The sequence below is a fragment of the Aquarana catesbeiana genome, linkage group LG04, assembly GCF_042186555.1.
Source record: "Aquarana catesbeiana isolate 2022-GZ linkage group LG04, ASM4218655v1, whole genome shotgun sequence".
Lineage (NCBI taxonomy): Eukaryota > Metazoa > Chordata > Amphibia > Anura > Ranidae > Aquarana > Aquarana catesbeiana.
In genome coordinates this window covers 326977764-326991882 of record NC_133327.1, presented here as the reverse complement: position 1 = coordinate 326991882, position 14119 = coordinate 326977764, and the positions used below count along the sequence as shown (strand labels likewise).

General features: G+C 40.2%; 1 protein-coding gene across 1 annotated transcript in view; it reads left to right on the top strand.

Annotated features, from left to right (window-relative positions):
* Positions 1-14119, top strand: part of CEP162 (centrosomal protein 162) — a 205699-nt gene that overhangs the window by 161654 nt on the left and 29926 nt on the right. Inside the window, exons 15-18 of the mRNA XM_073626889.1 lie at positions 492-761; positions 5811-5948; positions 9953-10065; positions 12448-12553. Of these exons, the coding sequence (XP_073482990.1) occupies positions 492-761; positions 5811-5948; positions 9953-10065; positions 12448-12553 (627 nt within the window). The remainder of the gene's footprint in view (positions 1-491; positions 762-5810; positions 5949-9952; positions 10066-12447; positions 12554-14119) is intronic.

Here is a 14119-nt window from a genome sequence, read left to right as displayed (position 1 = left end):
ATTCTCAAGATCCTCCGAAACCAGAAGTGGCGCGATGACGCCAGTCACGTCTTGGAGGCGTATCTTCGTTGCCATCACAACGGAGTGGGCACTTTCGACTGCGCCGCCCTTTGTGATGGCAACGTCAAAAGTTTACGGCGCTGCGCACAGCATGTAATGCGCATGTGCGGTAACGGACGGTGCATGCTGGTAGCTCAGCATCACCGTATCCCGGAACTGTCTGCTTGTGGGCTTCACATGCCCACAGGCAAGATGAAAACAGCCAGGAAGATATAATATAACTTTTTTTAGACGAACCCGCACATCGGGGGATATATTTAAAAAAAGAAGTGAGTGTTACATTTAAATTATATGAAGGTACGATTTGTTTAAAAAAAAAAAAAAAATGACATTGGAACTCCGCTTTAATGAAGTATTACTAGACAAAGCACCAACGAAGGATGTGTGAATGTTTACTCAGCTTACTTGTGTAGCATTTTGTTATTTTCCAGATCTGTGGGCCTATTAGTTCTCATGAAAACACCTCAGAAAACAGGTCTGCCACCCACGATTCAAATTCTATTGAAAGAGACCTGACTGTACTTCAGAGGCTTCAGAATGTAGAAGAGAAATTAAATGCTGAGCATGGACATACTGCAACCCCTCAGGAAGAATTTTCACAAAAGAAGGAAGTATTTCAACTAGAGATACAAAGCATAAAGACAAAGTATGAGGAGGAAATCAAACAGCTGAAACAGGAAAATTATATGCTTGAAGCAAAGGTACTTTCTAGTCAAAGGTGGTAGTGGAAATGCTCCAGGAAACCTGTGCAGAGAGAAATTATGGAGGCTGGCATTTCTGCCATTCTTTTGAAAATGTTGGCTGCCAGATGCCTGTCTTCTGTACACTGAGTCATTGCTCTGAAAGAAGCATGTGGCAGGTGAAAGAGTCAAGACTCCTCATCTACATACTTGTTCCAGGGCATTCGCTCAGAACAGGTTTTCTTTAATGAAGAAGTCCAGATTTTCTTTTTTCTTTTTCAAAGCTTTGTATAACGTGTAGATGGTATAGAATCTCAATTTTTATTGATGTCTGTGTCCTCATTGGCAAGTTTTCCCTTCGCTCTTTGTCATGGAAACAAGGTATATCATAGGTATTCAGGGCATCGCTGAAAAAAAAAAGGAGCCGATAATCACATTAGCTACATTATAAATTGCCAAAAAAAGGGAGGAGTTACAATCCAGATTAAAGTGGACTTTTTAAAAAGTGAAGATTTTCTATGCTATATGGAACCTCTAGGAATGGTAATTGCCCTGAAAATGTACTTTTTTTTTTTTTTTACTGAAATTCTTCATGGGAAAATAGCCGTGTACTTTCTGGTATATGAGGGTGCATACACCCTCATAGTTCTATATCTGTATTGTAAGATTTAACACTACTGCCTCTGCAATTGACATTTGGAGTAAGATTTAGTAATGTCACTACTGTGCTGCTGTATGTTCTCCTTGCTGGAGGCTCTGACATAAGGAAGCAAAGCCTTGTCTTTACCAAGATGGCTGCCTCCACGCAGAAACACAATGCAATACAAGGCTTGGTAAGTTGATAATAGAGAAAATATCAGCTGTGGGGCGCTCTCTGCCTGTTTGTTTTGGGCACAGCTTCCTGAGTTCATTTCTATTTTAAAGTGTACTTTTTTTTTTTTTTTTCAAGTGGTTCTTAAGCCTATATGTTTTTACCTTAATGCATTCTTTGCCTTAAGGAAAAAATGTTTAGGCATTGGTATCCCCCCTAACCTCCCTACCCCCCACCTTTTACTTATCTTTGCCATCATTCAAACCAGCCTTGTGCTGCAGCTCTTCTCTCACCTCACTTCCTAGTCTCACTGGCTTTCCTGAGGCAGCAGGAGCCATTGGCTCCCGCTATTGTCAATCAAACCAGTGACAAGGGAGCGGGGGGCTAGTCGAGTCCCCCTGGCTGTCAATAGATGCAGAAAGCAAGGCTCGGTAGTGAGCCTGCACGGGTGACCTCATAGGAAGCAGCTTCCTATGGGGGCACCTGCCAAGGAGGAGGAACCTGGAGTGCTGTCCAGGACCAAAGAAGAGGAGGTTTGAGGCTGTTCTGCACAGAGCAGGAGTAAGTCAGTATGACCACTTGTCGACCAGGCCATAGCCAAATGACGGCTACAGCACGGTCAGATAGTTCTGGGAGATCGTCATATGACGTCCTCCCAGAATCGCGCACCCAGGAATCTCCATGACCGTCGGCTTTCCAAGACCCAGTGTGTGTAGGATTGGGGTAAAGGGCCAATGACAGTGGCCCTTTACCACGTGATCACTCCGTCCAATGCCAGAGTGATCACTTGTAAACAAACAGGAGCATGTCCGGTTCGGCTCCTCCCCTCTCCTCATACCAATCGGTACAGCGTGTGAGGAGCGGAGGGAGGCGGTGCAGCAGCGCTGTGGGCTGGATCTGAAGTGCCCAGAGCGCTGATCTGTGCCCATCCCCTGCTCATCCATGCTCCATCCCCGGCTCATCCATGCTCCATCCCCGGCTCATCCATGCTCCATCCCCGGCTCATCCATGCTCCATCCCCGGCTCATCCATGCTCCATCCCCGGCTCATCCATGCTGCATCCCCGGCTCATCCATGCTGCATCCATGCTCATACGTTTCACATCAGTGATCATCCATGCCACATCGGTGCCCATCCGTGCCTCACAAAGTGTAATAGGTAGACAAATTAGATTTAAAATGCATGTCCCTTGAACACGTGATGGTGCTCCCTGGATGTTGGGCCTCTGTATGTGGCCAGGCTTTGTAAAAGTCTCCCACGTGTGGTATCGCCATACTCTGGAGGAGTAGCAGAATATATTTCGGGGGGGGGTAATTTTTGATATATACATGCTATGTGTTAGAAATATCTTATAAATTGACAACTTTGTGTAAAAAAACAAAATGCATTTTCATTTTCTTTCCACATTTTCCAAAAACTTGTGGGAAAAAAATTACACGTTCAAAAGATTCATTATGCCTCATAGAATTTACGTTGGGGTGTTTACTTTCCAAAATGGGGTAATTTTTTGGGGCGTTTCCATTGTTCTGGTGCTCCAGGACCTTTAAAAGTGTAAGAGGTAGTCTAGAAATTATATGTGTAATTTATGTCCCTAGAACGCCTGATGGTGCTCCCTGAATGTTAGGCCTCTGTATGTGGCTAGGCTGTGTAAAAGTCTCACACATGTGGTATTGCCATACTCAGGAGGAGTAGCAGAATGTATTTTGGAGTGTAATTGCAAGTATGCATATGCTGTGTGTGAGAAATAACCTGTTAATATGACAATTTTGTGGGGAAAAAAAATCTTCATTTTGCAAAGAATTGTGGGAAAAAATTACAACTTCAAAAAACTCACCATGCCTCTTACTAAATACCTTGGACTGTTTACTTTCTAAAAAGGTGTGATTTGGCGGGGGTATTTGTACTGTCCTGGCTTGTTAGGGTCTCAGTACATCAGGTGTGATCAATTTTCAATGATTAGCACCATAGCTTGTAGACTCACTTTCACAAAGACCAAATAATATGCACTTATTTGGGTTATTTTTACCAAAGATATGTAGCAGTATAAATTTTTGCCACAATTTATGAAGAAAAATTACTAATTTGCAAAATTTTATAACTGAAACAAAGAAAAATGCATTTTTTAAAATTTTTTTTTTACAAAATTTTCGGTCTTTTTTTCATTGGATGCTCTGGCGATTTCCATGGGCCCCATTCAAGCTAATAAATGCTTTCTCCCCAGTTCAGATTTTTGGTGATTATCATTGCACCAAACTGGTCCAGAAGAACCTGGCACACAGACATACTCAAACTCCTAGGAGACTACCCCTGGCCTCTCCCAAACAGGCCAGACAAGGCCCCCCTGTACCCTCCAGTCACTGGCTTTACTGGTATGGCTATTGAAGCCCCGGTTCCTGAAGGACCAGGGGTATATCTGACTTTGTCATTCCCACATTGCTCAAAGCTAGAAAAGCCACTTTGAGAAAAATCTACTACCTTACCTAGAGATCATTTTCACCTGGTGTGAACACAAGCATTTCAACCCCAGAGACTTCTCGGTACCTCATATTATGGCTTTCCTGCAGTCTGGACTTGGTTCTGTTTTAGGACAGGTTTCAGCCTTAACTCTCCTATTCCAAAAACCTTTGGCTTCACTCTCGCTTGTGAAAACCTTTATTCAAGGTGTCTCACAGATTAGACCCCTATTACATCACCCTGTGCTTCCTTGGGATCTGAATGTAGTTTTCTCTGCCCTGCAGAAACCACCCTTTGAACTCCCCTTGGTGAACACTCCTGCAAAGTGGCTTTCTTGGTGACTATGGTGTCTGTCAGACATGTCTGAGTTAGCAGCCCTCTCTTGTAAGAAGCCTTTTCTAATTCTTCACAGAGATAAAGTGGTTTTGTGTCCTTTCTCCCTAAGGTGGTATCAGCCTTCCATTTTAATGAAGACCTTGACCTTTCTTCTTTATGCCCTGCTTCTTAGCTTAGCTTAACTTAATCACCCTGAATTGTTTGGACATAGTTAGAGCTGCCAGTCTGTCAAAATCTGAAAGCCACGGTCTCTATATGAAATCTGACCCACTCTTTATATTGCCAGCAGGATCTTGAAAAGGGCACCCTGCCTCTGAGTCTACTACTGTCAGGTGGATAAGCCAACTCATTGTAAGAGCTTATACTCAAAAGGATCTATACTTCCAGTACCCATATGTGCTCACCCACCAGATTAGTGGGTGTATGTTGAGTATTCTGGCTTCAAGCGTCAGTTGCTCCACTTTCTCTGAATTCACCGTGTGGTTGTCCAGGCCCGTACAGAAGCAGATTTCAGCCGAAAGGTTATTTTAACTGCACTCTGAGTTGAGTCCTTGACCCTTTACTCTTTTTTTTTTTTTTTTTTTTTTTTTTCTTATTTGGCCCAATGGCACGGTTTGCCTTGTTGTCCTTCACCCCTCTAATTCATAGGGACGTCCCAGGGTATTTTTGGTGGCTGACTGGTTGCTCCTCCATGAAACTGGTTGGGACCCATGGCTTGTTCTGGTAACATTTTTTCCCCTTTAGTGGTGTTATCTGTCCTGGTCTGGTGCACCAGGTTTTTCCTTATTTAGCCTTCTTTCAGATGTTTATTCTTTCACATATTGTACGTACTTTTTTTTTTTTAATTACTATCGCACAGCTTTCCTGAATGTGTTTTTTTTTTTTTTTTTTTTTTTTTCCTTTAAGGAAATTGAATGTATTGAATGAATTGAATATGTTGATGGAAAGAATTTCCCCTTTTACATGGTTACGATGACAGAGGATTCTAATGCATTTCATATTTGTTTCCATAAATGGTTAGTCAGTGTGTACTTTGTTACTAGTGAGCCTTGAGAAGAGGAAAGCTCTTGAACTGGCATGTAGTTGCTCTGAAAAAAAGCTTAGAACTTTTGCTTAAGGAACAAACTCACTGGACCACTGGATTTTTTTAGGAGCATTCACCATTATGAGAAAGAGAAATTGTATATCTTAAAAATGACATAGCTATCTAATTTGTCTGATGTGCTGATATATATATAGTATACTATAGTTCATAGCTTTTTTTTTTTCTATGGTAGAGTCATGTGAAGAAAGTGTTTTGCAATTCACTGTAAATTGTCACATGCTACGTCTCCCTTGTGTGTAAAACCTGCTGTGAGAGTTATTTTACCAACATTGAGTAGGTTTCCTTCTGGTACACAGAAATGAGAGTTGCTTCAAAGTAGAGCTGTATTTTATTTATTTTGACTTTTTACTATACTTGATTTTAGTTGCATGCTGAAGCAGAGAAAATGAAGAGGAGGAGTCACCTACTGGGTGATAAAAATGATCCTGCAACAGAGGAGAAACTGCAAATAATAAAACGGGAAATAGAGGAACAGGAGACACTTCTAAAAGGATATCAGCAGGTATGGTTTTAAAACGGATCAATGCATTTATTGGTATAACCAGCAATGAAGTGGTTATATAATAGTTGAAGGTACACTAACCTGAACCACAGATTTTAAACCTTTGGACATGTACAAGAAACACCTCCTACCTGTTTGGTGCTTCGAGTCCACTCAGTTTGCAGTCTGGTGATTTTGGAACACCCCTGCTTGTGATTTTGGAAAACCCTTAACGTTGCTTCTCACATACAGAGCCTGAATTTTAAATGACAATAGCAGTACTAACAAATTTATCCCCGTCTGCAATCAAATTTAAACCTGCTTTGAAAGTTTTGACTGTGATTGGTAATACTAGATGCCGAGATGTTAATAAAAGATGTTCTACATTAGCACCTACCTGTGTAAGTACATGCTTACTGACACTGGGAGGTGGTGTGTGCTGTGCATCCTGTGAACCATAGAGAACTCGGATGAAAGTGAATTGGGTAAACTTTTCTGATTTTTTTTTTTTTTTTTTTTTTGTTTTTTCACAGCAGCAGTATACTTTAATGCATTAGAAGCTCACTAATTGTTTTCACTTGTGAAAAAAGAAAACTAAAGCGCTGATGTGGATTCTCTATAAAATAGCAAAACACCAAAAAAAAAAAATGTGTGAGCTGCAACCAACCAATTAGTGCTGTGACACCTGTTGCTATAAATCAATATAAAATATGTTGGTGCGCTTATCAACTTATCCCCATCTGTTGGAGTGGTGCTTATATATAAAATCCTAAACCATAAAAACACCCTGATATAATCAGTAAAGTGAATAAGTGCAAATAAATATTCAATCAATTAAGTGAATAAATGCAAAAAAATGCATAAAAAAACATATACCCTGATATCACAATCAGTAAAGTGGATAGGTGCAAATAAATATAGCAATCAATAAAATAAATAGATGCATCAAAAAACAGATAAGGGAACACACATCCCTAGATATATGTAGATGGGGAAAAAAAAAAACAATAAATAGTGTCTGTTTGTGTTAATCCAGCTGAGGTTTGAATGTCCAGTCACTTGCCTTTGATGAACTTGCTTGTATTTTAATTCTCACAGATCACAGTTGCATGATGAATTACATTTGAAAGGTGATGATTCACATAAAAATAAAAGAAAAACCATCATTGTGCAGTATTTTGAAATGCTACAAGACTGGGCAAACAATGTAATCCACTCACATATTTGCAGTAGCTGAATCGTTATAATGGTCAGACAGCTTCACCGCTCATACAGCTATCGCTGTGTTTGCCGAACACTATGCGAAGACGTCACTGACTCCTTCAATGATGGTTTTTCTTTTATTTTTATGTGAATCATCACCTTTCAAATGTAATTCATCATGCAACTGTGATCTGTGAGAATTAAAATACAAGCAAGTTCATCAAAGGCAACTGATTGGACATTCAGACCTCAGTTGGATTAACACAAACAGACACTATTTATTGTATTTTTATTTTTTTTCCATCTATCTATATTTTTCCATCATATATCTAGGGATGTGTGTTCCCTTATCTGTTTTTTGATGCATCTATTTGCATTTATTTTATTGATTGCTATATTTATTTGCACCTATTCACTTTACTGATTGTGATATCAGGGTATATGTTTTTTTATGCATTTTTTTGCATGTATTCACTTTATTGATTGAATATTTATTTGCACTTATTCACTTTACTGATTATATCAGGGTGTTTTTATGGTTTAGGATTTTATATATAAGCACCACTCCAACAGATGGGGATAGTTTGATAAGCACACCAACATATTTTATATTGAATTGTTTTCACTTGTTGCTTGGAGGTGTTCTTTAGACGTAGATTCTGACTTAATGCAAGATATGTGTATTCATTGCATAGATTTAAAAAACTGATTACTGATCAAAAAAAGTTGTCTACCTTTGGAAATTGTGTCCATAGCAAACTACATATTTTCTCAAAACCTGTATGTAGGGAATACATATAAATTCAGTATATTGCAGTAAGTTGTAGTGAGAGGAAGCGCAAATAAAATTTTAAGGGAGAAGTCCAGCCTGAGCTCTTTTGGCTGGGCTTCTCCTATGGGTCACAGGAGTGCAATTCGTTTTGCACTCCAGTGACCTGTTTTCGCAGAGAGCAGACTGAAGTCCGCTCTCTGCTGCTGTCATAGAAATCAGTCCAGGCACCGCATCATCATGACAAAGTCTGGATCCACCAGGTGCCTGGACTGATGCCCGTCTTAGCCTCTCAGCGAGCCACTGAGAGCCTGAGACGGCCGCTCCCCACCCCCTCCGCAGCTCAGCGCTCCAATGAACGCGGGGGGACAGAGCGGAGAGCTGCTGATTGACAGTCTGCAGCTCTCTGCTCAGGGAGCTGAGAGAACCGAGCCATCGGCGATGTTCGATCACTCGGTTCTCAGTGTAGAAGATCCAGGGGACAGATACAGCATCAAAACGATGCTGCATCCACCTAGGTAAGTATGAAACTGAAAAAAAAAAACAAAACCTCTCTTTTAAGGAAAAAATTGTTACAAGTGTATTCTACAGTATATAGTGAAATGTCATTTTTCAGATTTGCAGAGTCCTATAAGCTTCATGTTGATAATAAATTGGCATTAAACTCAAAACCAAAAATGCTATTGCAGCTTACCAATCATTAAATGTGGTGGCTGCATTAGTTTTCTTTTCATTGGCTTTTCCCCCTCTATTTTCACCTGGTGATCTTGCCAGTAACACACATCCCTGTATTAGCAGCGGCGTAGCTTGGGCTGTCAGTACCCGGGGCAAGGCGAGTAATTTGCGCACCCTAACTTACTTACAGCAGAGCGGCCAGCATATAACCCCGACAAAATGCCGTTACATCAAGGTTATAGGCCGGCCGGAAAGTATGACAATAAAAACCTGTTATGGGAGGAAACTCATGATCATGCAGGTTACCCTCTCACCAGTTCTTACAAATCCCCCCCCCCCACACTCATTTCTGCGCCCCTATAAATGTTGCACCAGGGGCGACTTCCCTGTCTGCCCCCCAAGCTATGCCAGTGAGTATTAGTGAGACAAAACTCTAGAGGAATGAGCAGAGGAGGCACAGACAGCAGCATTGTCAGTCTGGGGGTAGGGGAGACTTAAATGTATTAGCAAATTTAGAATATTGTGGATGTGGTTGCAGACTGCAGTCTCTTGGCTCTTAAAAACTAGAATGAAAATCTTCAGTTATTGGTAGGATTGGGCATTACATCAAAGTACGTAAAGTAGAACTAAGAATGTATTTACATAGAGGAGTCCCTGGAGTGCCTTGCTAATTGGATCCAATTTTGGAACGGTTTTGATGTCAGTGCTCCTCTTTGGAAACCATTTGATTTTAATGATGTGCTTAAGGGAGCTGATTTATAAATGTTTCACTAAAGTCCAAGTCAAACAGGAAGTTTACACACTCCCCGTGTAATCTCTACTGCACTGAAAACCAGCCTAAAATGATGTTCTGTAACACATCTATTATGTTGCATGATTTTGCTAATGTTGCGGTGTGCAAAAGTAAAAAAAGGGTTTGTTTGTTTTTTTTTGTTTTTTTTGTTTTTTTTTTTATTATTTAGCTATTTTCTTATAAGGGAATCTACATAGGCCAGCAATAAACAAGAAGATCTCATAATAACTGCCAAAATCCGCTTATCCCTATGTGATAACTGAGCACTGTAATTAATGCAGCCACCAACTTAATGTGTGCAGTGACTTCTGTGAAAGGACAGATATCTTTTCTGTTTAAATGGAAAGGGGAGTGATTAAATAGTGGTATTTTAGGCATATTTTAATCTTAGAATATTTATTATTGTTTATAGTAGGTGCCACATACAGTAGATGTTTAACTGTTAAGTATGTAGGGTCCCAAAGTTAGAAGTGGGGATGCACCTAGCTAAAATTATTTTATGTGTAAGGATGCTAAATAATTTCCTTGTTTTCCAAACTTGAACACATTTCTAATTTGTATTACATATTCTATGCATGTTTATAGGAAAACGAGAGGCTGTATCAACACGTCAAAGAACTCCAACTTAAAAACAAAGAAAATGAGGAGCATATGTTTAAGGAAAACCAGGCACTCAAAGCAGATATAATTTCCTTAAGGTAAAAGGAAAAACATTCGCATGCATATGCCAATAAAATTGAAATACTGAATGATACATTTAGAAAACATTGCAAATATTACCTAGGCCGTCTGTTAAACTGCATGGGGACATGAACTCATGAACCCCTTTGCAGGACACGAGATTATTTTCCAAAGGCAACAGATTTAATTTAGATGGGGAAAATCCTATTTCCCAATACAGAGGATGTGCAACTTGTACTCCGACCAGTGACTTAAACTGCAGGCAAATCAGTCTTCTGTAGTATAACCTGTGTCTGTTGTGGAAGTCGCATAGTCCAGAGTCAATTGCACTATCCTCATCCTTTTCTCTGGAGATCTATCTGCCAATCTGCTGTTGCCCACCTCTCCAAAACCTTGTCCCATCCTATACATCTTTAATCCCTGTGATTGCTACAAGTGTCATAGATCCTATTAGTCCCCCCCCCCCCCCCCCAAAAAAAAAAGTCCCCAACTTCCTTTGTTTACAGCACTGATTGTGGACTCAAACCTCCCTTCTACAGTTTCTCTTTAAAGGTAAAGAAAATCTGTGGAATCTGATGGATATGGCAATCACTTTTTAAAGTGGTTGTAAAGCTAAGACATGACATATGAACAAAGCATATCTCTCTATAGTGTATACTTTTCCCAATTAAGAGCACTAAGTGTCATTTCTGTCTGCTGCCTTGTTCCTTTGCTATTGGCATGATTCACTTTTTCCTGACACCAAGAGAAAAATGGTGACGGGAGGGAGTTCCAGCTGATTGACAGCATTAGCTCTGGTCCTGTATGCTGTATGAAGGGTGTGTGTTCCTTCCCTCCAATCAGCTGTGAGTGCTCGCCTCACTGAGCTCTGGAGTGTGTGAAGTCCCCTCTCCGACCCTTTTTTTCTGACAGATCAGATAAGCTTTATAAATTCTGGATTTTGAACAGATGTAGAGAAGACTTCAGCTAAACAGGTACAACTTATCTAGGAGGATGGGTTTCATCTCTGTGTATTACCTGAGGCCAGTCACTTTACTGGGTATATGTAAGGTTTTATAACCACTTTAAATGTAAAGAGGTCTCTGACCATTTCATTCAGTTTGTAGTGGTAGTTTTTTTTTTTTTTTTTATATGCGCACCAAAATGTATGCAATAATGGAAGTTGGACATTCCACAAGAGGTGTGTATGTGTGTGGAGAATCTGTGCCCATATAGCCAAAAAGCATTTGTAAAGTTGAGTTCTGCTGATGATCAAGAAGACCTGACTGGCAATCTGAAGTCCAATTTATTGTAAGGTAGTACTACAGGGTTAAGTTCGGAGCACTGTGCAGTCCACCCAAGTTCCTTCACACCGGACTTTCTGGACTATAAATTTTGTGACAATTTCAGATTATTCTCTGTTATGCAACAGTGTTTGAAATGCTCTATCACACTTATGGTACACTTTTTCTGAATTATCTGGGACTAAAGTTTTTTTTTTTGTTTTTTTTTACTGTTCTTGCATTACCATACTTCACTAGCATGTCAAAACTGAACCTAAGGCCTGGCTGTGACCCTGTCTACCTTAATCCAAGCTCACAGAACTGACCACAGTTTTTATTTTAACTAGAACTATTTACTGCTTCTTAAAAATACCATTTTAGAGCTCATGCACATAAGTGTAAAAAATGCTTTATTCAGACCCATACATCATATAGTTTTTTTTACAGGTCTGGACACAGCTGTATTGTATGGGCCTCTGCACACAGTTGCGCTATGTAAGAATTCATGAAATCAAAATGAAAAATAAATCTACATTTGTGGTGATGTGTGGAAATTTGAGTTTTGGAAAAAGATCTGTAGGTTTAGGCACCTAAACACATCGTAAACTCAAGCAATTACTGACTATTATGTTTTTTAAGGAAGGTCTTGCTGCCAGCAAGATCCTGCGTAGATTTTAGTAGTAGATTAATTATGGACATGTACATGAGTCCTTTATATCATTCAGACCATACATTTCCAGTATATTCAGAGGAACGCTATCATAAATGCACAGGACAATTTGGATGGATATTTAGCGTCGGGTTTAATTCCATGCACCCCTATAATGAGTAATACTTTGCCCAATACATTCTGCATAGGGTTTTCTACATCTCCATTCCACATCTTACAGTTAACATAATTCACAACAAACAGAAACCTATCTTAAACTATGTTTTCATGTATTGATGTTTAGAAAAAAATAAGTGATTTCTGGTACTTTTCATTTTATTGTTCTTATTGTAATGGTAATTTTGCAATGTACTTCATACAGTCTAAAACTACATTTATATCGTAGCCATATATATCATTTTTTTTTGTAATATAAAGCACTGGCTACAGTTTAATGAACAAAATCTATGTCTATATATCTATCCTAGAGAAAAGATAAATAGCATCACAAGAAGTAATCAGTATGCGTCACCTGGGAATGAATCCAGTAACCAGAGCTTTACAGAGCTGATTGCTGAGTTGCGCAACCTTCAGGTAAATAGATTTAAGGCAATTAGTACTCCTTTTTATTTTTTTTGGTAATGAAACGAAAATTCTTATCTAATAATGGTAATAAATGTAATAAATACAATGATCTAAAGCAGGGGTACTGAATTAAAATTCAGGTCAGGTCCGGTCAGTAAAATGTTCTTCCTGCAGAGGTCTGAATTTCATTTTTGTTCTGAGAGTCAGATTCTTCACATCACAGAAACCTTACATCACAGCCCCATTTACTTCAGTATCCTCGTTCCCCTCCTTCCCATCACAACCCCCTTTCACATCACTGTAACCTTCGCAACACAGTCCCTCTTGCAATCACAACCCCCTACTCACGTCACAGCGCCCTTGCAATCACAGACACCCCCCCTCTCCTTTTCACATTACAGTACCCCACATCACAGCTCCACTTCAGTTCCTCCCCCTATTTACATCACAGCTTCCTTTGCAGTCACAGTTCACACACACACCATTCTTTCTCCCTCTTGTACTATAGCCCTCCCTGCAATCACAGCCCCCTATTAAACCACAGTCCCCATTGCAGTTATAGCTCTCCCTCTTCACAGCCCTACCTTAACACAACAAGGCAGAGGGCAGAAGGCTTTGTGAACTGGTCCAAATCATTTGGTGGAGGGGGGATTATGATGTGGGGTTGTTTTTCAGGGGTTAGGTTTGGCCCCTTAGTTCCAGTGAAGGGAACTCTTAAGGCATCAGCATACCAAGACATTTTGGACAATTTCATGCAATTTCATGCTCTGAACTTTGTAGGAACAGTTTGGGGATGGCTCCTTGCTGTTCCAACATGACTAGTGCACAAAGCAAGGGCCATAAAGACATGGATGAGTGAGTTTGGAGTGGAGGAACTTGACTGGCCTGCACAGAGTCCAGACCTCAACCCCATAGAACACTTTTGGGATGAATTGGAGTGGAGACTGCGAGCCAGGCCTTCTTGTCCACATCAGCGCCTGAGCTCACAAATGCACTTCTGGAAGAATGGTCAAACATTCCCATAGACACACTTCTAAACCTTGTGGACAGTCTTCCCAGAAGAGATGAAGCTGTTATAGCTGCAAAGAGTGGGCCAACTCAATGTTGAACCCTACCGACTAAGACTGGGATGCCATTGAAGTGTGTGTAAAAAGGCAGGTGTCCCAATACTTTTGGTTATATAGTGTATGTCCTACTTTGTTACCTTTAGTAATGGCAAAGTTATTTGAATAGGCCCAATGAATCAGCAGGGATCAGCCAAATTTCAGTCTGTGTGTGGTCCTCCATGTTTAACAGAAGTCGATCATTTAAACATCTTCTGTCAGGCACACTGGCTAACTTTTGTCGAGTAGTTGCTGCAGTTGTTGATCAATGTATTCTGACAGCGGCAACAGGAATACACTGTCCTGCCGGGTAGGATTCCTCCATCCACCTCACTTGTGTGGGTGGAGGAATCTAATTTTACTCACTATGCTAAAAGTATTTTTTTTTTTTTTATGTCTGTGTCCCTCTACTTTACCTGATCTGTCCAACGTAAAATAAAACATTTTGTCTGGAGTTGGGGTTTAGTATCAA